The 26,491-nt window shown below is 40.2% G+C and overlaps 1 protein-coding gene and 1 non-coding gene across 6 annotated transcripts; one reads left to right on the forward strand and one right to left on the reverse strand.

The window, feature by feature from the left end:
• Position 1: 1 nt before the first annotated feature.
• Positions 2–14,211, forward strand: LOC148681619 (PWWP domain-containing DNA repair factor 3B-like). 5 transcript variants are annotated; one of them, XM_088650486.1, is made up of 14 exons: positions 2–78; positions 11,230–11,488; positions 11,561–11,608; positions 11,740–11,820; positions 11,898–11,975; positions 12,439–12,499; positions 12,601–12,651; positions 12,727–12,771; positions 12,980–13,044; positions 13,203–13,401; positions 13,553–13,741; positions 13,833–13,921; positions 14,005–14,065; positions 14,149–14,211. In XM_088650486.1, the coding sequence occupies exons 5-14, from the start codon at positions 11,944–11,946 to the stop codon at positions 14,161–14,163; spliced, it is 807 nt and encodes a 268-aa protein (XP_088506612.1). In that variant the 5' UTR covers positions 2–78; positions 11,230–11,488; positions 11,561–11,608; positions 11,740–11,820; positions 11,898–11,943; the 3' UTR covers positions 14,164–14,211. The 5 variants fall into 5 exon arrangements, with proteins under 5 accessions (XP_088506612.1, XP_088506611.1, XP_088506609.1 ...); XM_088650485.1 differs by having other exon boundaries at positions 2–74; XM_088650483.1 differs by lacking the exon at positions 12,439–12,499.
• Positions 14,212–16,294: 2,083 nt separating this feature from the next.
• trnak-cuu (transfer RNA lysine (anticodon CUU)) lies at positions 16,295–16,367 on the reverse strand. The gene has a single exon. It is a non-coding gene; the product is annotated as a tRNA-Lys (tRNA).
• Positions 16,368–26,491: the final 10,124 nt, after the last annotated feature.

Below are 26,491 nucleotides of genomic sequence, written 5' to 3' on the forward strand. Positions count from 1 at the left end.
TGAAGAAGTTGACAAACCGAAAGCGTCAAAGAGCTCACATCGTGTTCCTGGTGCACAAGAACGTCTGTACTTCTGTATGTGAGTTTAACACTTTACATTAAGCTGATTTGTGGAGATGATGAAGGGGTTTATATGTGTATAAGCGTGTTTATAAGCGTGATTTATAGCACTGTCTGCTTCTGAAGATCAAAGCCTTAAAAACCGATTAAACACGTCCAAACACGGTCATTTGAACAATATAATGGGTCATTTGTATCTCTTGAATGTGTTTGTGCTTTTCTATATCAGGTTGACTCGATAATTTCAGCTCATTCAGCACAAAATAAACTTTAAACAGAGTCAGGAAATCGAAAGTGAAAGCAGAGCTTCCGTTAACCGGAAGAATGCGGTTGATCCTTAAACTGCATTTAACTGTCCTCATCATTTCTTCCTCAAGCAAATGTGTAAATATTAGATCTGTTCAACATTATTGTTAATTGCTTTGGCATATTTATCTGACTTTTTCCTGGCTTGCAGTAGTCGACCAAAAAGCTATTTAGTTTCTTATGACTGTATGTACACTACCCTGCTGAAAAAACCAGCAAAGACCAGCATGATTTTCATGCTGGTCTATGCTGGTCAATGATGGTTTAGCTGGTTTACCAGCTTGGTCTTGCTGGTGATGCTGGTAGACCAGCTTGGTTTTGCTGGTTGACCAGCTTGGTCTTGCTGGTAGACCAGCTTGGTCTTGCTGGTGATGCTGGTGGACCAGATTGGTCTTGCTGGTGATGCTGGTAGACCAGCTTGGTCTTGCTGGTGATGCTGGTAGACCAGCTTGGTCTTGCTGGTGAAGCTGGTAGATAAGCTTGGTCTTGCTGGTAGACCAGCTTCGGCTTGCTGGTCAGGCTAGTCTACCAGCTTGGTCTTGCTGGTCATGCTGGTCTACCAGCTTGGTCTTGCTGGTTATGCTGGTAGACCAGCTTCGGCTTGCTGGTCATGCTTGTCTACCAGCTTAGTATTGCTGGTGATGCTGGTCTATGTTTGGTGGAAAAGCAAGACAAAACTACCAACACAACTCCATTTTTTATATATAGTGATGTAAACTTAGAATGGAATGACATTATACTGTTTAATAAATTAAAGCTCCAGTAAGACACTTATTACACACACGTTGTTCAATAGTCCTCATTACTGTGAGTAAAATAGTATTTAGTTGTATAAAGGGTTAAAATAATATTGTCAACAGCAGGTTCATAGTTTAGTATCAGATGAAAAACCTAAAAGTTTAATTAATCGGTTTCTTCTTCTTTTTCTTTGGGTTTTACTGGCGGTTGGCTACCAGACTTGTAGGTGCATTACCGCCTCCGACTGGAATGGTTGAACAATAACTGAAGTGTAAAAATAGAGGGGAGGGGGAGAGGGGGAGGAAAGAGGGAGGAAATGAAAAATAAAATTAATGAATAAATAAAAAATGTGGGGTGGAGTGGGCTAACAATTAATTCCTTAGATTATATTATCTCTATATTCTTTTCTCTAAATGGGTTCTTAAACAAATTTAATTATATCGTCATATACCTCAATAGATTTATTCCCTAATAAACCAGCCAATGTGAAATCCTGAAGTTTGCTCTTTTTAACTGCTTGAATAAGATCGTATCGTTCTTTATTATATTTACTACAGTGGAATAAAACATGTCATATTGTTTCTTGTTGATTACAGTGTACATTGTCCAGTTGGGTTTTTCCCTATTTTATATAAAATATGGTTGAGTCCAGTATGAACTATTCTCATCTGAGTTATAATCGTACTTCCCTATGATTTCTGTTCTCCCTCCTTCCAGCAACGACTTGTTTATGTATATTTTATAGATGTCTGCCTGTTTCATTCTTATCCCAGTATAATTGCCATACTGATTGTCCTTAATTTGATTTTAGCTTCTGCTTCACTCAGTGGGACTTCTAGATCTACTTCACTAATTCTGAGAGCTTGTTTGGCCAGAATGTCCGCCTTTTCATTGCCTTTCACACCTACGTGGGCAGGAACCCAAATGAAATATACAGATTTGCCCATCATTTTAACATAATATGTCTTACAGAGTATGTGAACTCTATTAATTACTGCAAAACATCAGAATGTTATTTCGCATTACGTCCATATAGGAGTGATTCAATCTTTCAACACTTAGTCTTAGTGGATTATTCAATTCAATTCAATTCAGCTTTATTTGTATAGCGCTTTTACAATGTAGATTGTGTCAAAGCAGCTTCACATAAATGGTCATAGTAACTGGAACAGTGTGGTTCAGGTTTTAGTGTTTAAGTTCAGTTCAGTTCAGTTTAGCTCTGTTCAGTGTGATTTAATCATTACTGAGAGTTCAAACACTGAAGAGCAAATTCATCGATGCGTAGCTCTACCAATCCTGAACCATGCGAGGCAGTGGCGACAGCGGAGAGGGAAAAAAAACTTCACCTGATGGGAGTGAAGAAAAAAAACCTTGAGAGAACCAGACTCAGTTGGGCACGACCATTTTAATTTCTCCGCTGGCCAAAAGTCTTGTGCAGAACTTCATTCGCCGTGGTTTATGCTGGAAGATGGCCTCAATGAAGACTCGTCTGTCCCTGGAGCGTCACTGGAATCAGACTCATGTTCTCCACTCCCCACGACCATCAGCGCAGCAGCAGCTCAGGATATGGCCTGGTCCCGGATATGGAATCCTTGGGATCATCACGTCGCTGGTCTTGGATCCAATCAGTGACTCCGCCTAATCTGAGGACCTCGGGATGAGTATCCCCAGGTGAAAATAGAGAATAAAGAGAATAATTAGCGTAGCTGCTGTTCATAGTGTATATAAGCAAGATGTAGAAGCCAGTGTGGAACCCGCTAGGTGATGCATTGAGTGTATGCTTTACTAAACAGATAGGTCTTTAATCTAGTTTTGAACTGGGAGAGTGTGTCTGAGCCTCGGACATTACCAGGAAGGCTATTCCAGAGTGTAGGAGCCATGAAAGAGAAGGCTCGACCTCCTTTACTTGATTTTGCTATTCTAGGTACTACCAGAAGCCCTGAATTTTGAGATCTTAAGGAGCGAGTTGGTTCGTAGCGAGACAGAAGGTTGGTTAGATAAACAGGAGCTAGATTATTTAGAGCTTTATAGGTGAGAAGTAATATTTTAAATTCAATACGAAATTTAACAGGCAGCCAGTGTAAGGAGGATAAAATTGGGGTTATATGATCATATTTTCTGGACCTGGTCAGAACTCTGGCAGCTGCATTTTGTACTAATTGAAGTTTGTTAATAGAGGATGCTGGGCAGCCAGCAAATAGAGCATTACAGTAATCCAGTCTCGAAGTCATAAAAGCATGGACTAGCTTTTCTGCATCTGAGATGGATAGCATATTTCGTAATTTAGCGATATTTCTCAGATGAAAGAAGGCAGTTTTTGTGACATGGGATATATGGTTTTTAAAAGTTAGATTGCTGTCTAATATGACACCCAGATCTTTTATAGTAGAGCTAAAGCTAACTTTGTATCCCTCTAATTGTAAATTGAGTTGCGAGATCTGCTGTGTGCAAGATTTAGGCCCAATAAGTAATAATTCTGTTTTGTCTGAGTTTAAGAGAAGAAAATTGTTGGTCATCCAGTCTTTGATGTCTTTGATACAGTCAGTTAGTTTAGAAAGTTCAGACGTCTCGTCAGGTTTAGTGGAAATATATAATTGAGTATCATCTGCATAGCAGTGAAAGCTGATCCCATGTCTTCTAATAATGTCTCCCATAGGTAGCATGTAAATTGTAAACAGTAAAGGGCCTAAAACTGATCCTTGAGGCACCCCATACTTTACTGGGCAGATTTGTGAAGGCTGTCCATTAAGATTTACAAACTGGTAGCGGTCAGTTAAGTATGACTTAAACCATTGTAGAGCCTGTCCCTGGACACCTGTAGACTTTAAACGATTTATGAGGATATTGTGGTCAATGGTATCAAATGCCGCACTAAGATCGAGTAAAACTAATAGCGAGACGCACCCTCGGTCAGCAGCTAAGAGTAAATCGTTGGTTATTTTCACTAAGGCGGTTTCTGTACTGTGGTGAGCCCTGAAACCTGACTGAAACACTTCAAAAATATTGTTCGTCTGCAGATAAGAGCATAATTGAGTGGAAACAACTTTTTCTAGTATTTTAGACATAAATGGAAGATTAGAAATAGGCCTATAGTTAGCTAAGTTGTTGGTGTCTAGTTGCGGTTTCTTAATAATAGGCTTAATAACAGCTAGCTTGTAAGAGTTTGGAACATGGCCTATAGATAAAGAAGAGTTGATAATGTTAAGAAGAGGTTCTCCTATAGCAGGTAGCAGCTCTTTCAGTAATTTTGTTGGAATTGAGTCCAGCATACACGTAGCTGGTTTAGAGCTATTTATAATTTTTACTAACTCTTCATGTTCTATGATTTTGAAGCAGTGTAGGTTATTATTATGATTTAATGAAATATTTACAGGATTTGGAGTATAAGCCGGTGCAGAAAGTTTGGCATCTCCTATTTTCTGTCTAAAGCCTTCTATTTTATTACTGAAAAAATTCATGAAGTCATCACTACTAATTTGCGGTGGAGTAGTTTGTTCCAAGGATGACCGATTATTTGCTAATTTAGAGATGGTGTTAAATAAAAATCTAGGATTGTTATGATTATTTTCTATCAGTTTGCGCAGGTGCTCGGTCCTGGCAGATTTTAGAGCCCTCCTATAGCTGGACATACTGTCTTTGTACGCAATTCTAAAGACCTCTAAATTAGTTTTTTTCCATTTACGTTCCAGGGCGCGGGTTGCTGTTTTGAGCGCACGAGTATGACTATTATACCATGGTATAGTTTTAATCTCTCTAGCCTTTTTTAATTTGATGGGTGCCACAGTATTTAGTGTGCTAGTAAAGATGGCATCCATACTGCTGGTTACTACATCAAGATCATTTGAGTTTGCGGGTGCATTACGAAATAGAGAGAGATCAGGTAAGTTATTTATAAATTCATCTTTAGTTGACGGAACAATAGTTCTACTAGGGCGGAGTATTGGAGCGGGTTTGCTGATTTCAGGTAAACATAGCTTATATAGTAAGAGGTAGTGATCTGTAATATCATCACTTTGTGGTATAATGTCTACGTCAATAACCTCAATTCCATAAGACAGAATTAGATCTAATGTATGCTTTAAGCGATGGGTTGGACCCACAACGTTTTGCTTTATCCCAAGTGAGTGTATTAAATCCATGAACGCGAGCCCTAATGTATCATTAGCGTCATCTATGTGGATGTTAAAGTCACCTACAATTAGCATTTTATCAGTTTTGACTAGTAAGTCAGAAATAAAATCAGAAAATTCTTTTAGAAATTTGACATAGGGTCCTGGGGGTCTATATATGGTGATTAAAGCGAGAGATAACATAGGTTTTTGTATAGCATCTGGAAGCTGAACATTAAGCGATAATACTTCAAAGGAGCTAAACATAAGTCCGTTTCTCTGTTTAATATTAAGGAAATCACTAAAGATTGATGCAACTCCACCACCACGACCAGTTTGACGAGCCTCATGTTTATATGAGAATCCTGGAGGAGTTGCTTCATTTAAGCTAATATAGTCATTTTGTTTCAGCCAGGTTTCAGTGAGACAGAGTGCATTAAGATTGTTTTCTGTTATTATTTCATTAATGATAAGTGCTTTAGGTGCAAGTGACCTGATGTTTAGGAGACCAAGTTTTACGAAATTTGTATTTTCACTTTCTACTGGTTTTTCTGGTTTGATTCTTACTAGATTTTTCCTGGAGCACACAGTACGTTTATTTCTTAATCTAATAATACGAGGAACAGACACAGTCTCTATAGGATTCGCCAGATATGCGTTACTGATGTTTAAGTGGGGTGAACAAGAGTCTAGGTGGCTATAGTGTGAATTTTGTGAATTTTTACCTGCTAGTCAGATGGTGCGAAGTAGTCTGGAGATGTTGTCCGACAGGAGTTCAGCTCCGGCTCGACTGGGGTGCAGGCCGTCAGGACGGAAGAGCCTAGGACGCTCCCAGAAAAGATTCCAGTTATTAGCAAAGAGCAATTTCTGTTCTTTACACCATGTTATTAGCCATTCATTCAGAGCTAAAAGTCTACTGAACCTTTCATTTCCTCGGCGGTAGGTAGGAAGCGGCCCAGAAACGATGATTTGCGTGGCGGGCGAGGTGCGTCGAACCGTCTCGATCAGGCTCCTGAAGTCCTTCTTCAGGATCTCCGACTGCCGGAGCCCGGTGTCGTTTGTCCCCACGTGGAGGACAACGGCACCAGGGCTCTCGGCAGCGCCCAGGATGGTTGGAATCTGTGTAGAAATATTTTTCACACGGGCACCAGGAAAGCAGAAAGTACGTACTTTATTACCTTTTGAGGAGACGGCACGGACGTGACGAACGATCGAGTCACCGATGATGGCCACATCGGGACCCGACTCGCGGAGAGGGGAGAAGCGGTTCTCCATGGAGATCTCGAACACAGGCGGAGACGTTCTGCCCCGGGATCTGGGAAGCACCTTGCGCGGCTGCACCCAGGCGCCGTGGTAGCCGGGTGTCGGCGTGAACCCGATGTGGCCATCATCGGTGACTCGATCGTTCGTCACGTCCGTGCCGTCTCCTCAAAAGGTAATAAAGTACGTACTTTCTGCTTTCCTGGTGAACGACGCCTGGCTGAGCCGCGCCCCGGGTGCGCTGGGCCTGGGCAGAGAAGGACGCGGGGTTGAGGTAGAGGGAATGATGTGGTTGTAATTTCCACGTACCTTAGGTGATGAGACGGCCTTAGCATTAGGTACGGCGAGGAGCCGTTCCCGTAGCCGCGACCGTCTTACCACCAGCGCGCGGATCTGGGACTCCACTTCTTCCAGCTCCAGCTCCAACGCCTCCATCGATGCTTCTCCTGCACACAAGCACAGAGACGGAAGCGACATTTTACGGGGTAAAGAGCAAAGCCAGTAAGTCAAAAGTGTATGGTTAAAGAGGTCGGTAGCTTTAGCTGACCAGCGGCGCTAGCAGGCTAAAGCTACAAACAACAGGCGGATGCTCGAGGGACAGACCGTTTTTAAAGCAGCTTTGTTTGTATAAATGTATTAAGGGTTTGGTCACCCTAAGTAGGAGAGACAAATACTTAGCGAATGAGGAAGAATTTAATGATTAAGATTTAAATTGCGAGTAAATAGCAAGTCCAAACTTCAAGCACACAGTGTGTGACCGAACGGAGACAGTGACGCCAGTGACGTCACTCGAGCATGATATAAATTATATAAATTAAACAAAATTAATGTGTTAATGTTTGGAGTAAAAGTTTTAATCAACTTCAAATACTGAAAGTCTTTGTATGTGAGAGAGATAGCAGATGTTGTGTGAGGTGGAAAATGAAGGAGAAATGTATCATGTCATGACTGCAACAGTGAGTGGCAAAAAATACTGAAAAAAAAAGACTTTGCCAACAGATTAAAAACAAATCTTGATTCTATTATTTCTGAAACTCAGTCTGGGTTTATAAAAGGCCGCAATGTTTCTTATAACATAACATTAGTTTTGGATTTGCTTGATTATGCTGATTCTATTCATTCAGATGGTCTCATTCTTTTTCTTGATTTTTACAAAGCCTTTGATACATTTACATTTACATTTAGTCATTTAGCAGACGCTTTTATCCAAAGCGACTTACAAATGAGGACAAGGAAGCAATTTACACAACTAAGAGCAACAATGAATAAGTGCTATAGGGAAGTTTCAGGTCTGTAAAGTCTAAGAAGGGAAGTATTAGTAGTTTTTTTTTTTTTTTGTACAGTTAGTGTGATATTCAAAGAGGCAATTGCAGATTAGGAAGTGAAGTGGAGACTAAATAGTTGAGTTTTTAGTCGTTTCTTGAAAATAGCGAGTGACTCTGCTGTTCTGATGCAGTTAGGGAGTTCATTCCACCAACTGGGCAGATTGAGCGTGAGCGTGAGCGTTCGCGAAAGTTATTTTTTTCCCTCTTTGGGATGGAACCACGAGGCGACGTTCATTCACAGAACGCAAGTTTCTGGAGGGCACATAGATCTGCAGAAGTGAGTGCAGATAAGAAGGTGCTAGGCCAGAAGTCACTTTGTAGGCAAACATCAGAGCTTTGAATTTGATGCGAGCAGCAACTGGCAGCCAGTGCAAACGGACTAGCAGCGGAGTGACATGTGCTCGTTTAGGTTCATTGAAGACAACTCGTGCTGCTGCATTATGGAGCAGTTGAAGAGGCTTGATAGAGTTAGCTGGAAGCCCAGCTAGTAGAGAGTTGCAGTAATCCAGTTTGGAGAGAACAAGAGCTTGAACAAGGAGTTGAGCTGCATGTTCAGATAAGAAGGGTCGGATCTTTCTGATGTTATAGAGTGCAAATCTGCACGATCGAGCAGTTCTAGAAATGTGGTCAGAGAAGTTTAGTTGGTCATCAATCGTTACTCCAAGGCTTTTCACCATTTTGGATGCAGTAATGGTTGCCCCATCCATCTGGATTGAAAAGTTATGGTGTAGAGTCGGGTTGGCAGAAACTACAAGCATTTCCGTTTTTGCGAGGTTCAGCTGAAGATGATGATCTTTCATCCAGTGTGAAATATCCAGCAGGCAGGCTGAGATACGAGCTGGAACCGAGGGATCATCAGGATGAAAAGAGAGGTATAGCTGGGTATCATCAGCATAGCAGTGGTAGGAGAATCCATGTCTCTGGATGACTGGTCCTAGAGATGATGTGTAGATGGAGAAGAGAAGTGGCCCAAAAACAGAGCCTTGAGGTACCCCAGTGTTTAGATGCTGTAGGTTGGACACCTCTCCCCTCCAAGACACCCTGAATGACCTGTCAGAGAGGTAAGATCTGAACCATTGTATAACAGTGCCCGCAACGCCCAGTGACTCAAGCGTAGATAGCAGGATCTGGTGGTTGACAGTGTCAAAAGCAGCTGACAAGTCCAGCAAAATGAGGACTGATGATTTAGAGTCTGCTTTAGCCAGTCTGAGATCCTCCACGACCGAGAGCAGGGCAGTCTCAGTTGAGTGGCCTTTCTTAAAGCCGGATTGCTTGTTGTCCATGAGATTGTTTTGAGTAAGAAAGTCCAGAACTTGATTGAACACTACTTTCTCCAGAATCTTGGCCATGAATGGAAGCAGGGATACTGGTCTGTAGTTTTCAAGTAGCGTATGGTCCAGGTTGGGTTTCTTTAGCAGTGGGGTTACCCTAGCCTGCTTAAATGTAGTGGGGAATAAACCAGAGTCAAGAGATGTGTTAATTATGTGAGTCAGTGTTGGTATGACTGCAGGAGAGATGGCTTGCAAGAGATGAGAGGGAATGGGATCGAGTGGACAGGTGGTTGCATGGCTAGATAGCACGAGTTTGGACACCTCAGACTCAGAGAGCTGAGAAAAAGAGGTGAGTGTGTGTGGTGTTGGTGTTGTATCTTGCGTGTTTGTTGTAGGTGCAGCAAATTGAGCACTGATTTTTGCAGTTTTGGTGCAGAAGAATGTAGCAAAGTCATCAGTAGTAAGTGTGGAGGATGCGGGTGGAGGAGGAGGATAGAGGAGGGAGGAAAATGTTTTAAAAAGTAGGCGAGGATTAGTGTCATTGTTGATTTTCAGACGGTAATACGTCTGCTTTGCAGAAGTAACCTCAGCTGAGAAAGAGGACAGAAGAGTTTGGTATGTTAAGAGATGTGCAGGATTTTTAGTTTTCCGCCAAATTCTCTCCGCAGCCCGAAGTTTTGAGCGATGCTCACGGAGAGCATCCGAGAGCCAGGGTGCAGGAGGACTGGCACGGGCTGGCCTGGATGCAAGAGGACATAATCGGTCTAGACATGATGCTAGTGTGGAGCAGAGTGTATTAGTGGCACTGTTCGAATCAAGTGCAGTGAGTTTGCGAGATGGAGGAAGAGAGTCTGAAACAATGGTGGATAGTCTATTGGGTGAGAGAGATCGTAGGTTTCTGCGAAAGGTAACCAGTGTTGGAGTGTGTGGCGGCTCAGGAGTAATGTGGATGTTGAGAGACAGAAGGAAATGATCCGATATTTGTAGTGGAGTTACTATTGTTTGATCAGTGAAGCAGTGTCGTGTGTAAATAAGGTCTAGCTGATTACCTGATTTGTGGGTAGCAGAAGTAGGTGCTCTTTTTAGGTCAAAAGAGGCAAGCAAAGTCTGAAAGTCTGCAGCTTGCGGTTTGTCAACGTAAATGTTGAAGTCACCTAGCACCAATAAGGGAGTGGCAAAATTAGAAAAAGATGAGAGAAGAACATCCAGTTCATCTAGGAAGTGACCTAATTTACCTGGTGGGTGGTAGATGACAACCACATTTATGTAGAAGGGGTGGATAATGGTGACTGCATGGAATTCAAAGGAGCTGATTGTTGGCAGGGACGGTATCAGAGTAAATTTCCATTCTTTGGAAATTAGTAGTCCAGTCCCACCCCCTCTTCCTGTCTGACGAGGAGTGTGGGAAAAAGAGAAATTAGCAGAAAGAGTAGCATGTGTAGCAGTGTCCTCCGGCCTTAACCAGGTCTCAGTTAGAGCCATGAGATTATAGTCAGAATATGTAGCTATAGAGGTAATAAAATCAGCCTTGTTAACAGCTGATTGACAGTTCCAGAGGCCCACGGAGAGAGAGAGTTGTGAAATAGTAGATACATGTATTGAACGAAGGTTGTGAGGATTACGCCTGCAGCGTACCTCCCGTGTTTTGCGAGTGTTAGTAACAACAGGAATTAGAAAACACATAATAAAAGTGCACTGACAACAAAAAATAAGTGTAAAGTAAAACAATACAGTAAAGTACTCAAGTGCTTTGTCTGTGTCTTTGCTCGGTGGAGTCGCGCAGGTAGAGTCGATGGTCTTTACCCTCGTCAGTCTTCACACGAGGCGGTCTTCACGCGAGGCGGTCTTCACACGAGGCTGCCGCGACTGCTGCCGCGGTGAACTAGTTGTTTATATAACCCCAAAGCACTAGCTGATTGAATTCAGCTGGACAAGCCTCCCGAGTCAAAACAAGGGCCGAAACTGAGGCGGACGACGCGAAACCGCGTCTGCGTTCGCTACACAAGCTCTTATAGTAACCAAGGGAACAGTGGCTAAACAACTTCTAGTATTATACACAACTGAAAGCAAGTTTAAATGTCCTACAACTTTACACAAACAGCTGGAAACAAGTCCTCAAACCATACACAACAACTGAAACAAATCTTAAATGTACTTACAGGCTGCTGGTCTAAATGCTGCTAAAGTGCTTCTCCTGCCGACTAATGCTAGCGTGCTCACTATATAGTGGTTACCTGGCGTTTGGACACGCCTCCCGAGTCAAAACAAGGGCCGAAACTGAGGCGGACGACGCGAAACCGCTTGATTATGTGCTGGACCGAAATCGCCCTGGCAGTGAAATAATTGTGAAGGAGGGGCAAGTGTGCCTTATTCGAGAAGAATTTTGGAGCCTTGGATTGTTGAGGGACATGGACTCCCATGTAAGCAGTCTGTTTTTTATTATAACTTTTTTTTTAATTAAAAACATTGACTTATCAAAGTATTTATTGCAGAATGGAAACGCCTGCATGAAGCTTATTTGTGAAATGGCTCGACAAATTGTATGTACTATAAAACATAATATTTATATAGATTGTTTTAACTTGATCCAAATTAAAAAAAAAAAAAAACAATTTCTAAACTGTGTGAAAATGTTCATGTCATTGTCAACAGTTTCTTTTTATTCATGTAGGGCAAGGACATATACATTGAGGACTTTTATGTTGTCCCTGTGTGGAAAGAAACTCCTAACAACATTGTTACAGGATTACCGGTGCGTGTATGTACTGTATTTACTGTGTGAGAAGTACAACCTAAATTAAACAACATAACTGTCCTGATCAATTTCAGGAAGATGCAGACTTGAAAGACCTGTTAGCCTTTCCAGCATGGACAAATGCCAATGGACCAGACCACTTTGTTGTCTGTGTAAGAATATATTAAAATGTCTAGTGCATACATTAATTGGTATTGCAATGTGTGTGTTTCTAAAATAAAACACTGAAAAATCTTAGAAGAAGCAATAATGTTCAAATGAAATATTTTTACACCTTTAACATTGTAGATAATGATGCCGCTTCGAAGAGAGATGGTGTTTTTAGACTCTCTGTACGCAGAGCATGAATCAGGATTTGGAGATGAGGAATACAGGGCAATTTTTAGGTCTATCAATAAACTAAGACGTTTCAGCCTTTATGTGATATATGGCTACGTTCCTATAGCCATTTCTCTTTATTTCCTAACCGTGTATTATAGTTCTGTCACTTTTGGCTACGTTCCTTTAGCCGTTTCTTGAACTTCTGGCTATGTTCATCTAGCCTTTTTTATGCATGGTGTTCTAGAGTTGAGGTGAGCTGTAATTGTTAGTATTACTACCATGTTTTGTTTACAGGAAAATTGCTTACCAAGTGGATCATGGGACATGGTCTGAAAAGACTGGATATGATTTTCCAGTGAGGAATCAACTTAAAAAAAAATATTATTTGGCTTTGACAACAATTAAATTTTTTGTACATTATTCTAAAATAAAATTGATTTGCTTTGCCTATTTTAGGCTTTGCCACGTCAGACAAGAGGGAATGATTGTGGTGTTTTTGTACTCATGGTAAGATATAAATTGAGTTAATTGATTTAAAGATTTTGTAAACATTGTAAATGACTGTGGCTTCTCTCTTTTCAGTACACCCTCTCAATGGTGTGTGGCATTGGGTTTCAATTCCAGGAGGTATTATTTTATTATTTATGTAACTTTATTTTGTTGGTGCTTTTTTTAATCATAGCTAAAATGTAACTATTTTAATGTATATTATCTTGCTTTCTTCTAAGCAACATATCTTTTAAAAAAAGGGGCATGGTTATTGCAAGCACACCCAACATCATGTATTAACAAAAACATGTTGGTTAACTGTCAGACTAAACAGTCTTTCTTTCAGATGGATATACCTATCATCCGTCAGTGGTGGTGCCTTCTACTCATGGAACGATTTCAAATTGATGGGTATGACAGTATTTATTTATTTTTCTTGTAAATCTGTAAAATTAAAAATTTATATTGTGTCAATACAACAACTTGTAACATGAATAACAAAACATACTTAATATCTCTCTTACCGGTGACTAGTTATTATGGATTTTGTCTTGTCTTGTTATTAAAAGCTATGGGCACAGATTTGCTTTCTGGACTGAGGAGGCAAGAAGTGTCTTGGATGGAAAGATTCTGCCCCTTTTTAGGGTGAAAAGAAAAACCACATCCAATCTTCCGGCACATGTCCAAGCAGTTCAAGATCGGGAAAGGAATGACAAAAGATTAGTGGACTTGATTATCACATCAAAATCAGCAGAGCAGCATTTGGTGGTATAGATGGTTCCACTTTAAATTACTCCTCTAGACTCTGAGTATGGTTGACTTAAATATAGTCAAGTGACAATTTAACTATTATTTGCCAAATATAATTAATTACTTGTGCATTTACATATGAAATATAATTTCCTTCTATGGCCCAAAGGATATACTCGGTGGGAAAAGGTCAAATTGGTTTCCACTAAAACCCCGTTCTCAAGTGCCTGTCTACATTGAGAATGAGCAGTCCCAGTCAATCATTTGTGACTACATCAGAGGAATTCTTAATAAAACCAAAACACAGCTGACCTTCAATGATGAGGTGGAGTTCATTTGTGGATGTCTCCTCCCAGAGGTAATCACAAAACATGTATGTACATGAGCATGCTTATGTTCTGCAGTGTGTGTTTTATTTTATTAATTGATTTATCTGTATGTTTGTACAGGCCATAACTCATGGCATTTCCGAGTTACAAGGCTTGTCTTGGCAGGAGGCTGAAGATGTCTTCCTCCAGGGCCCCATTTATCACGCAAGGTATGTTTACTTTTTTTTGTACAAAAGCTGTTAAGTTTTTATGTTAAACACAATTTCTGACAACAGCATTTTTTTTTTTTTAGTGAAGTTGAGGAATTTAACAGAAGAATTGCTCGAGAAATGAAAAATCTCCCCAACAAGAATGTAAAGCATTTTATTTTATATGTAATTAATACATTATTAATCCAAGTATTGTTTTTCACAATTTTTCTCTGCATTTTTTACAGCTCGATGACTTGTAGGACCTCATGAAAATTTATAAAAAAATAAAGTTTGGTGTGAGAAAATTACTCAGAGTACTATCATTTATTCTGTGAATAATAAGATAATGTTCATTCCCTCAACTCAATACTAAAGAGTTTGATAAATCCTTAATGATTTAAAAAAGAAAAACAACAACAAAAACAATAAATGACTGAATATTTAAGTAACTGAACAATATCTATTTACAAATACAGTTAATTAAAATACAACAGACTTAATGCATTAAATCATAATCTAGTATGTTTAATATTTTATATAATAATGTATTCAATCATAGTGTAATATTTTATAGTAGAAAAATAGTGTAATTTATAAATCAATGAATTCAGGTTAGGCAATTTTTCCAACAGCAGGTGGCACTGTCTGAGAAAACGATAGGTCTGGAAGTGCTGGTCTGAGCGAGCAGGTCTGAGCGTGCGGTTGGGTCTCGGGGCCTGCAGCTTCATAATGTTGCCACAGAGACTTAGGGAATGGTCACCTACAGTGGTAGAAACGCGGAACTTTGTCTAGACACTGTTAACAGTGATACCTTCCCTAACCATGACAATGTTCTGCTAAATCCTGATTTCATCTTGTAACGCTGGACAGAATGTGGCCCAGGATCTTTGTCCAGTGCACGTGTTAGCAGTTGCAAAGCAGCAAAATGATTGATCCGTCCCTGGGTGGGCTTGAACCACCAAGCTTTCACTTAACAGCCGAACGCGCTAACCGATTGTGCCACAGAGACTTAGTGAAAAGTCACCTACAGTGGTAGAAACGTGGAACTTTGTCTCAAAAGGTCTGCTATATGAACCCTAATGTAAGTTTGCTGAGAGAGAGAGAGAAAAGTAACAGAAACGCCCAACGTGGGGCTCGAACCCACGACCTTAAAATTAAGAGTCTCATGCTCTACCGACTGAGCTAGCCAGGCGGATGAGGAGTCCCCACTAGAACTAGACACTCTTAACAGTAATACCTTCCCTACCCGTGACAATCTTCTGCTAAATCCTGATTTCATCTTGTAACGCTGGACAGAATGTGGCCCAGGATCTATGTCCAGTGCACGTGTTAGCAGTTGCAAGGGAGCAAAATGCCTAATTCATCCCTGGGTGGGCTTGAACCACCAACCTTTCAGTTAACAGCCGAACGCGCTAACCGATTGCGCCACAGAGACTTAGTGAAGAGTCACCTACAGTGGTAGAAACGCGGAACTTTGTCTCAAAGTCTGCTACATAAACCCTAATGTAAGTTTGCTGGGAGAGAGAGAGAAAAATAACAGGAACGCCCAACGTGGGGCTCGAACCCACCACCCTGACATTAAGAGTCTCATGCTCTACCGACTGAGCTAGCCGGGCTGATGAGATGAACTTTTAAGAGCTAAACACTGTTTACAGTAATACCTTCCCTACCCGTGACAATGTTCTGCTAAATCCCGATTTCGTCTTGTAACGCAGGGCAGAATGTGGCCCAGGATCTATGTCCAGTGCACGTGTTAGCAGTTACAAGGCAGCAAAATGCTTAATCCGTCCCTGGGTGGGCTTGAACCACCAACCTTTCAGTTAACAGCCTAACGCGCTAACCGATTGCACCACAGAGACTTAGTGAAAGGTCACCTACAGTGGTAGAAACACTGAACTTTGTCTCAAAAGGTCTGCTATATGAACCCTAATGATAGTTTGCTGAGAGAAAGAGAGGTAACAGAAACGCCCAATGTGGGGCTCTAACCCACGACGCTGAGATTAAGAGTCTCAAGCTTTATCGACTGAGCTAGCGGCGCTGATGAAAAGCTCTTTTAGGAGCTAGAAACCGTTTACAGTAATACCTTCCCTAACCGTGACAATGTTCTGCTAAATCCTGATTTCATCTTGTAACGCTGGACAGAATGTGACCCAGGATCTATGTCCAGTGCACGTGTTAGCAGTTGCAAGGCAGCAAAATGCCTAATTCATCCCTGGGTGGGCTTCAACCACCAACCTTTCAGTTAACAGCCGAACAGGCTCACCAATTGCACCACAGAGACTTAGTGAAATGTCACCTACAGTGGTAGAAAGTCAGAACTTTGTCTCAAAAGGTCTGCTATATGAACCCTAATGTAAGTTTGCTAAGAGAGAGAGAGAAAAGTAACAGAAACGCCCAACGTGGGGCTCGAACCCACGACCCTGAGATTAAGAGTCTCATGCTCTACCGACTGAGCTAGCCGGGCTGATGAGAAGCTTTTTTAGGAACCAGAAACCTTTTACAGTAATTCCTTCCCTACCCGTGACAATGTTCTGCTAAATCCTGATTTCGTCTTGTAACGCTGGGCAGAATGTGGCCCAGGATCTATGTCCAGTGCACGTGTTAGCAGTTACAAGGCAGCAAAATGCTTGATCCGTCCCTGGGTGGGCTTGAACCACCAACCTTTCAGTTGACAGCCTAACGCACTAACCGATTGCGCCACAGAGACTTAGTGAAATGTCACCTACAGTGGTAGAAACGCTGAACTTTGTCTCAAAAGGTCTGCTATATGAACCCTAATGATAGTTTGCTGAGAGAAAGAGAGGTAACAGAAACGCCCAATGTGGGGCTCTAACCCACGACGCTGAGATTAAGAGTCTCATGCTCTATCGACTGAGCTAGCGGGGCTGACGAGAAGCTCTTTTAGGAGCTAGAAACCGTTTACAGTAATACCTTCCTACCCATGACAATGTTCTGCTAAATCCTGATTTCATCTTGTAACGCTGGACAGAATGTGGCCCAGGATCTATGTCCAGTGCACATGTTAGCAGTTACAAGGCAGCAAAATGCCTAATTCGTCCGTGGGTGGGCTTGAACCACCAACCTTTCAGTTAACAGCCGAACGCGCTAACCGATTGCGCCAAAGAGACTTAGTAAAAGGTCACCTACAGTGGTAGAAACGCGGAACTTTGTCTCTAAAGGTCTGCTATATGAACCCTAATGATAGTTTGCTGAGAGAAAGAGAGGTAACAGAAACGCCCAATGTGGGGCTCTAACCCACGACGCTGAGATTAAGAGTCTTATGCTCTATTGACTGAGCTAGCGGGGCTGACGAGAAGCTCTTTTAGGAGCTAGAAACCGTTTACAGTAATACCTTCCCTACCCGTGACAATGTTCTGCTAAATCCTGATTTCATCTTGTAACGCTGGACAGAATGTGGCCCAGGATATATGCCCAGTGCACGGTTTAGCAGTTGCAAGGCAGCAAAATGCCTAATTCGTCCCTGGGTGGGCTTCAACCACCAACCTTTCAGTTAACAGCCAAACGCGCTAACCGATTGCACCACAGAGACTTAGTGAAAGGTCACCTACAGTGGTAGAAAGTCAGAACTTTGTCTCAAAAGGTCTGCTATATGAACCCTAATGTAAGATTGCTGAGAGAGAGAGAGAAAAGTAACAGAAACGCCCAACGTGGGGCTCAAACCCACGACCCTGACATTAAGAGTCTCATGCTCTACCGACTGAGCTAGCCAGGCGAATGAGGAGTCACCACTAGAACTAGACACTGTTTTTTTTTTTTTTTTTTTTTAAATAATTTATTTATGACTTTTATGGCAAATTACAGCAAAAAAGAAGACAAAACAGAATTACATTTCAAAAAGTATAGACAGTATCAACTTTGGCACGTACAATAAGAAAAAAAGAAAAATAATAATAGTAATAAAAAAAATTTAATAAATAAATAAATAAATAGAAAAATAAAAATAAATAGTGTGGCTTAAATGAAACTACAGTTGTGCAATCTGAAGCACACAATACACTCTAATTTCGCATTTAGGAAAGAAAAAATAGATAAATCAATTTGCTGGAACAAGGATTTGGTCTGTAGTTGACAATAAAACATGTTCTTGGATATATTTCCTAAATGGGTCCCAAGTTTTTTTAAACTGCTTAGATGAACCTCTAGACAGTCTAATTTTTTCCAACTTAACAAAAAATAAGACATCACGAATCCACTGTGTTGGGGTTGGAGGCTTCTGATCCTTCCACTTAAGCAATATTAGTCGTTTGGCCAGGAGCACAATAAAAGCTATGCTATCAGATTGTATTTTTGTAAGATTGTATGTTGTAGGCAAAATTCCAAACATGGCTATCAGTGGGCAAGGGGAGATGGATATACCCAAAAAACCAGATATAATTTTAAAAATAGTGTCCCAAAAGTAATTAAGCTTTATACAAGACCAAAACATATGTGCATGAGTGGCTGGGGTGAAATTACAGCGATTGCAGGCCGGGTCTATATGCTGAAAGTGTTTTGAGAGCTTTAGGTTTGTCCAGTGTACACGATGCACAATTTTGCACTGCAGAAGTCCATGCTTTGCGCAGACAGAGGACTTGTGAATTCTGTATAAGACTGATTCCCAATCCTCATCTGAAATTGTGATTCCCAGATCATCTTCCCACACAGATTTTATTTGGGAATGGGATGTATTAGTTGGTGCCATAATTTTATAGTAGAGTGATGATATAATCCCTTTCCAAATTGTGGGCCTCTCCAGTAAATTATCAAATGAGGAGCTAGGAGGCAATACTGGAAAATGAGGGAACATTTTATGCACAAAATCGCGAATTTGGAGATAATGGAAAAAGTTTTTATTTGGAATATTAAATTTTTCACATATCTGTTGAAATGAAGAGAAAATTCCCTCATGGTATAAGTCGTTTATTTCCTTAACACCTCCAGTATGCCAGGACGCAAATGATTTATCAATTATTGATGGACTAAAAACCGGATTAGAATGAATGGGAGATTTTGGAGATATAGTTTGCCAACCAAATTGACGTCTAATTTGTTTCCAAATTTTAAGTGTGGATCTTACCATCAAGTTTTTTGTATATTTGTCATAAGGGAAGGAAAGAGGAGCATAAACTAATGCTGCTAGGGAGTAGGGCAAGCATGAGGTAGATTCAATGGCTATCCATGATAAAGCATCAGCCCCAGGATCTTCGTAGAGCCAGTGAAGTATAGGACGAATATTTGAGGCCCAGTAGTAACATCTGAAATTAGGTAAAGACATTCCACCTCTAGACTTAGGATGTTGCAAAAGACTTTTACGCATTCTAGCAGGTTTACCATTCCATATAAATAAAGTGAGAGCACTGTCCAGCCTACGGAAAAAGGAATTAGGGATAAACACTGGGATACATTGAAATAAATAAATGAACTTGGGTAGCACATTCATTTTAATTGAGTTTATTCGACCTGCGACTGATAATGGAAGAGAGGCCCAACGCTTTAAATCTTGTTCAACTCGCTCCAGTAGGGGGAGGAAGTTTTCAGCAAAGAGCTTAAAATAAGCGTTAGATAAATGTATGCCGAGGTATATAAATGAATTTGATATCTTGAATGGGAAGGATGTAAAGGAAAACTCACGGGCAGCATTATTGATGGGAAATATTTCACTTTTCTGTAAATTCAATTTATAGCCAGATAGCCTGCCAAATGTATCAAACGTTTTGAGAATATGAGGCAAGGATTTAGATGGATCAAAAACGTATAGCAGCAAGTCATCTGCATATAGAGACACTTTATGCTCTTGTCCTCCTCTTATTATACCAGCTATATTTGTGTTTTGACGCAGAGCAATGGCCAAAGGCTCTATTGCAACTGCAAATAAAAGAGGAGAGAGACGGCAGCCCTGTCTTGTGCCTCGATTAATCTGAAAATATGCAGAAGAAATGTTATTGGTACGAACAGAGGCAAGTGGGGCTTTGTACAATAATCTGATCCAGGATATAAAATTTGCCCCAAAGCCAAAACTCTTAAGAGCATAAATTAAATAATCCCATTCCACTCTATCAAAAGCCTTCTCTGCATCAAGTGAAATCAAGACTTCAGGTACAGATGAAGACATAGGATGATAAATGATATTGAATAATCGTCTGATATTAAAGAATGAAAATCTGTTTTTAACAAAGCCAGTTTGGTCAGAGGAAATAATTTTGGGAAGAAGAGTTTCTAATCGTAGAGCAAAAATTTTGGCTAAGATTTTTACATCAGCATTTAAAAGTGATATTGGTCGATATGAACTGCACAACTGAGGGTCTTTGCCCTTTTTCAAAATTAAAGAAATTGAGGCTTCTCGCAAAGTCTGAGGAAGACAGGTTAGATCAAATGATTCGTTGTACATATTTAGTAAAAGAGGAGCTAGTTGTCCAGAAAAAGTCTTTAAAAATTCAGCTGGCAGACCATCTGGCCCAGGACTTTTGCCACTTTGCATTGCTGATATAGCATTGTAAACCTCATCTAAAGAAATAGGGCTGTCCAGAAATTTCATATCTTGAGAACTAATGCGAGGTATGGAAAGATCTTGGAAAAAGTTATGAAAGTCCACCTGATCAGAAATATGTTCAGAAGAATACACTGACTGATAAAATTCTAAAAATGCGTTATTGATTTCACAGTGATCTGACAGTAGGATATCGTTTGCTTTAATAGTAGAGATTATGTGGGAGGCAGAGGACTGTCTAAGCTGGTGGGCTAAAAGTCTATGTGCCTTCTCTCCACATTCATAATAAGCATGCCTTGATTTTATTAACATCTCCTCTGCTGTAACAGTAGAAAGTGTGTCAAAATCAGCTTTTAAGAGGAGATATTCTTTAAGTATGTTTGGAGAAGGGTTATTTACATATTGATTTTCTAATTGGGAGATTTGATCTGTCAGATCTGCAGTAGATTTTTTATATTTGTTCCTTTCAAATGATACATAAGATATAATTTGACCTCTAATGTAGGCTTTAAATGCTTCCCAAAGAGTGCTATGTGTGATGTCTGGAGAAGAATTAACCTGAACAAAAAAGTCTATTTGGGAGGAAATAATCTGGACAAAATCCTCAGTGGTTAATAGACAAACATTTAACCTCCAAAGTGGACGTTGAACATTTCTACACTCAAATTTAAGTCCTAAAGTGAGAGGAGAATGATCCGAAATGACTATTGCATTGTAAGTGCAATGCTGAACACATGGTAAGAGTTTGTTGTCAATTAAAAAATAATCAATCCGAGAAAAAGTCTGATGAGCATAAGAGAAGAAGGAATAACCACGTGTAAGTGGATTCAAGAATCGCCATACGTCTGTAACTGCATAATCATTAAGAAAGGAATTTATAATTTTAGCTGACTTTGAGAGAGCTGTTCCCCTTAGAGATGCTCTGTCAAGTTGAGGGTTCAAGCAGAGATTGAAATCTCCCCCAATAATCAAATATCTTGAATGTAAATTTGGTAAGAGGGAGAGAAATTTAATAAAAAAATTATCATCATCAAAATTTGGTGCGTAAATATTAGCCAATACAACCGGAGTATTAAAAAGTGATCCAGAGACAATGATATATCTACCATTACGGTCAGCCAGCACGTCTGATGTATTAAAAGGAATATCTTTATGAATAAGAATAGCCACTCCCCTTGCTCTACTGGTAAATAAGGAATGAAAAGATTGTGAGACCCATTTTCTACGTAACTTGGTGTGATCTATTTTAGCTTGTAAATTATCCAAATGATTGATCACTTTGTTAAGCTTAGTGGGACGACCAAGTCCTTTCACATTCCAGCTTACAAAATTTATGATTTTACTTATTGATATACATTTTAAATAAATTATTGAAGATATCTTGAGATATTTTAAAACTTAACAGACAGAATGGATTGTGTAAAATACCAGTAGCCACAAGAAAAAAGAAACAGGGGAAAAAAAATAAATAAATAAAATAAAACAAAATTCTGAACTATAACACATTGATATCCCCCACCCACTTTAACACCTCCCTTAACTAGGTGTATATAAAACCCCATAAGACAAAAAGCACAGACGATAAACTTGTCGTCTAGGATGCGCTACGGAAAAGACAAGCGCGTCATCAGGTGAGAAAAAAAAATAAGCACGCAGACCACAAAGTGCAGTATGTGTCTAGATAGTGCTTAAAATTAAGGCAATAACCAAAGATTTTAAATCTGGTTATTAGGCTAATAAACAGTCAGATGCAGTGTTCTGTTTTTTAGAGAATGAAATAATAGTAGAACAATGGACTGGTCCAAGTAAAATGCAATCAGTTCTCCTTATTCCAAAGATAAAGTACCTTGCAAGAAAATCTGGAATGGACAGTCATCTCAGAAGGTAGCCGACAAGTGATTTTCAGTTATTTCGGCATAACACTGGTCTTTGTTCCAATCGCGTCAGCTGCAAGGGTGTTTTTCACATATTCCATCGCTTTGAGGGGGTCCGTAAATAGCTGCTCTGTATTACCCGGCAAGGTAATTCGGAATCTGGCGGGATGACGAAAGCCAAATCGAGCCCCTTCAACGTTTCGTATGAATTTGCGCACTTCCCCAAAAGCCGCTCTTTTCTTGGCTTCGTTAGCCGTGAGATCAGGAAAGAGAAAGACGGGCTTTCCCTTGTATGTCAGCCTTCCTTCTTGACGCGCCGCTTGGAGAATCTGTTCACGAATATGGAAGAAGTGGACTCTAATGATGAAGGGCCTGGGTGGTTGACCCGGTTTGGGCTTTGGTTGAAGTGACCTGTGAGCTCGATCAAGCAGCGGCTTCTCCTCCATGTTCAACAGGTCGCGGAGAAAGTTTGAAACAAACTCCGTTGGACGGTTGCCTTCTTCTCCCTCGCTTATTCCGATCAGTCTGATGTTATTCCTCCTTGATCTGCTTTCAAGATCTTCACACTTTAAAGACAGAGCCGTAACCTCAGTCTGAAGTTTAGCCACGGTAGTTTCAAGGTACCTTAAAGAATTGCTCGTTGCTGTCGCCGAATCCTCGACAGCTCTCAGCCGCTCCTCCTGCGAGCCAAGCGATTGTTGAATTGTGGCTACAGCTGAAGTCAACTCTTCCTTCACTCCGTTGATGTCTGATTGTAGACCGCTGATCGCACTTTCAATTTTAATGCAAATGTCATTTTTTATAGACTCCAGCGATTGTTTAAACATTTCAGCTGAAAGTGGTTCTCCCTCGTGGGTACCTCGTGAGTCACCCGAGCTAACGTTAGCCGTATTAGCTCGTGTCTCTTTGCCACCTCGTTTGTTGCCAGGAGCAGCCATTCTACACACGATATCCACAAATTTACTGTCCGAACGTATGTATAAGCCGAGTCAAAGCACACTAAAGTTTGAAATTAACTTCTAGGTCTGATTATTTCTTAAATGAAATGTCACCTGTGAGGAGCTCACTGTGAACGCGTCTACATCGTATTCGCGCGACAGCGCCCCCCTATAAAATTGTATTGCTTTGAGGCGTAATGAATAGTGCGACAAATAGAGTTAAACAACCTCTTTGCTTGCCATTTTTAGACTTACTGTCTTTTTTTGTCTCTGTGTGCATAAACGTCTTTCTTCAGTTTTTAGCATTGGTGCTGTGGCTTAGTTGGTCAAAGCGGCTGTCTAATAAACTGGAGATCCTGGGTTTAAATCCCAGCTGTGCCGAATGTACTGGTGCCAGGGTTGCTTTTTGTTAATAAATACGAGTGTTTACGCAGCGAGATGTTTAGCAGTCGGTTTCTTAACAAAACTCAAATCCTTAAGAACGATGCTCGTTCAAGAGGGCTTTGGACGATGGCTTTATATAGCATAGTGTGGTAATGCCTAACCAATTGGACTTTAATATTTCAAGTCCAGACATTCACACATACAGCGCTACCGTTGTTAGTTTTTTTCTTCTTTTTTCGAATTAAACAATTAGCCCCTGTCGAGGTCCTTCGGCGCTGTGACTTAGTTGGTCAAAGCGCCTGTCTAGTAAACAGGAGATCCCGCGTCGAATCCCAGCAGTGCCTTGTCCGCAGTTGGCTGTTCTTTCATGGGCCAGAGAGAACCAAAAAGTGTTTTCTGTGCAACAGTGCCAGAGGCAGCAAAGCATTCAGGCTCTGTGGCGCAATGGATAGCGAATTGGACTTCTAGGCTGTCAGCTGAGCCATTCAAAGGTTGTGGGTTCAAGTCCCACTAGAGTCAAAAGCTTTGCTCTTTTTCTTCACTGACTTAAGCCTGGTTAATACTTCTGCGTCAAGTAACCGGCGTAATCCACGGCGCATGCAACGCGCGTAGCTGTGCATTTATACTTCTGCGCGCTGTCTCTGTTGGTCTGCATTAACACTTCCAAAACGCTAGTTGGCAGTGAGGTGTAAATGTTCCTTTGTGTCAAGTTTTTTTTGCTAATTTTTGGCTTTTCCTGAACAATTCCGGGATGTACAAGTGGTTAATGAAAAAATAAAAAAATATAAAAAATACAGACTGTGAAATTTGTTTTTAACAGAAATATTCTGTAAACTGAATTTATGAATTTAAAATGTTAAAAACAGTAAATTACTGGCAACCACAGCTGCCGGTATTTTTCCGTAAAATCAAAAAAGGAAAAAGAAAAATAGCATAACGGTTTTTGTGTCACCATTGTGAAGGATAGTAGCGTCTGTGTTCAAGTCCAAGATGAACTGAAAGTGTTTGATGTTATGCTGCATTTTTTTTTTTTTTGTTTAAAGGTAACTGTGTAGTTACTACTGCAGTCAAAATCTGTTTTCTAGTTGCAATCACACATGAACACATTATTGCATCTAATGACTTTACATTTTTGTGCACTAAGCTATGATTATGTAAACTAAACATTGTTTGAGTTCATGAAATATGGTTATTTTCGTACATTTATACAGTTCTATAAAACTTCCATATTTTTCACAGAATTTTTTCAGAAATTTAACAGATATTTTATATCTATATATTATTATTAATTATTATTAATAAGATTAATAATATATATATATATATATATATATATATATATATATATATATATATATATATATATATATATATATATTTATATATTAATAAGAGTTTGCTAATTAACACTCTCTTGATGTTGATAATGTTAACACTTTTATAGTGGTTTCCATATTAACTCTGAGGGACTGTTAATTTGAACTTCAATCTAAAATTTGCAGTGTGGTGGCCAGGATTTTTCTGTTACAAATACTGAAGTTTTATAGAAATGCTTAAACTTACAGAAAATCACTATATTTCATCAACTGATACAGTATTCAGTTCACTAAAACATAGCTCAGTGCTCAACAATGTAAAGTCATTAAATGCAATAATGTGTGTTAACAATTAGCAAACAGATTGAGACACTGCAAGCTGCAGAGCCACTTGTGCTCCAATGAGAGGGAGTTTGAGCTCCAACTCCTCTTCTTATAAGCTTTTTAAATGTGTACACCCCCCAAAAAAATCCTCACTAGTGTCTGTTAAGTCATTAATATGTACACTATAACCTTTCTAGGAGGCACAACAAAAGGACCACACAGAAGCTGCGTCCCAAATGGCACACTATACACTATGCACTCATGCACTATGTACTCATGCACTTACACACTCAACAGGATAGTACATGTATGTAGTGTTGTCCCAAATGGCACACTAATGTTTTTTTACTAAGCGGAAATTCAAACCGTTTCCCTGATGACGTTTGACTGTTGCCAAATCAGTGAAATAAACGATTGAATTATCAGTTAATACCTGCCGTGTGTATAACCGCATTCACCATCGGGAGGCGCTATAATCACTCTCGTAGGAGAATTTTGCTTTCACCATCCAAAATAAATAAAGTTATTCAACATGTGCGTGCGATCGCTCCGCCCCTTCCGCTACGTAAGCAAACCTGCGGTCGTTGAGTGCGTGAAGTGTCCATCATAACACACTTCATTTTAGCAGCTGAATGAGTGCATCATCCGGGTAATTAAAGTGCACTTATTATTTTGAGAGTTTTCAATGTGAACACACTACTTACACTATTTATACTACAAAATGGCGTAAAATAGTGCATAAGTATGCGATTTGGGACGCAGCTACAATGTCTATTGAACCCACGGCTTTAATGCTCCCCCCTTCAACAAAACCTACACAAGGTTCCTACCTCAGTAGTTAACCTGATACTACATCGCCCTTTCAAAGCAAAGGATAAACTATGTGCAGATGCAGAAACAGAAATAACCTTTAGAGTGTTTCTAAACTTTAACAGGAGGCTCTTCCGATTAATTTTACTTAAGTTATAACTCGTAACATAACTAAATGACAATCAACATCAGTAATACCTGTAATCGCATTTATGGCTCTTATTTTTTTCCAATTTGGCTAAGAGTACCATGAACATGAGCTTTAGTTAACACTGTCAACAACATAAATTAGAGGCGACAAACTCGAATTCCATTCCTAGGAGCGAACAAAGTCTTTTAAAGAAAGAAGGAGGATTCCTTATTCAGGCTGGGAAACTTCTTTCACACACAGGAGACTGCTGACTGGCTGCACTCTGTGCTCCGGGTGTGACAGGAGTGTGTGTGTCATCAAGAAC

The sequence above is a fragment of the Danio rerio genome, chromosome 4, assembly GCF_052040795.2.
Source record: "Danio rerio strain M-AB ecotype USA chromosome 4, GRCz13ab, whole genome shotgun sequence".
In the NCBI taxonomy this organism is placed as follows: Eukaryota; Metazoa; Chordata; class Actinopteri; order Cypriniformes; family Danionidae; genus Danio; species Danio rerio.

What these genes read in the sequence shown, in the direction of transcription:
- LOC148681619 (XM_088650482.1), top strand. Translation starts at nt 11,243, where the DNA reads ATGCTGCTAAAGTGCTTCTCCTGCCGACTAATGCTAGCGTGCTCACTA. An exon ending in TGAGGGACATGGACTCCCAT is followed by an intron (nt 11,489 to 11,560) that starts GTAAGCAGTCTG and finishes TATTTATTGCAG; the next exon opens with AATGGAAACGCCTGCATGAA. An exon ending in CAGACCACTTTGTTGTCTGT is followed by an intron (nt 11,976 to 12,600) that starts GTAAGAATATAT and finishes TGCCTATTTTAG; the next exon opens with GCTTTGCCACGTCAGACAAG.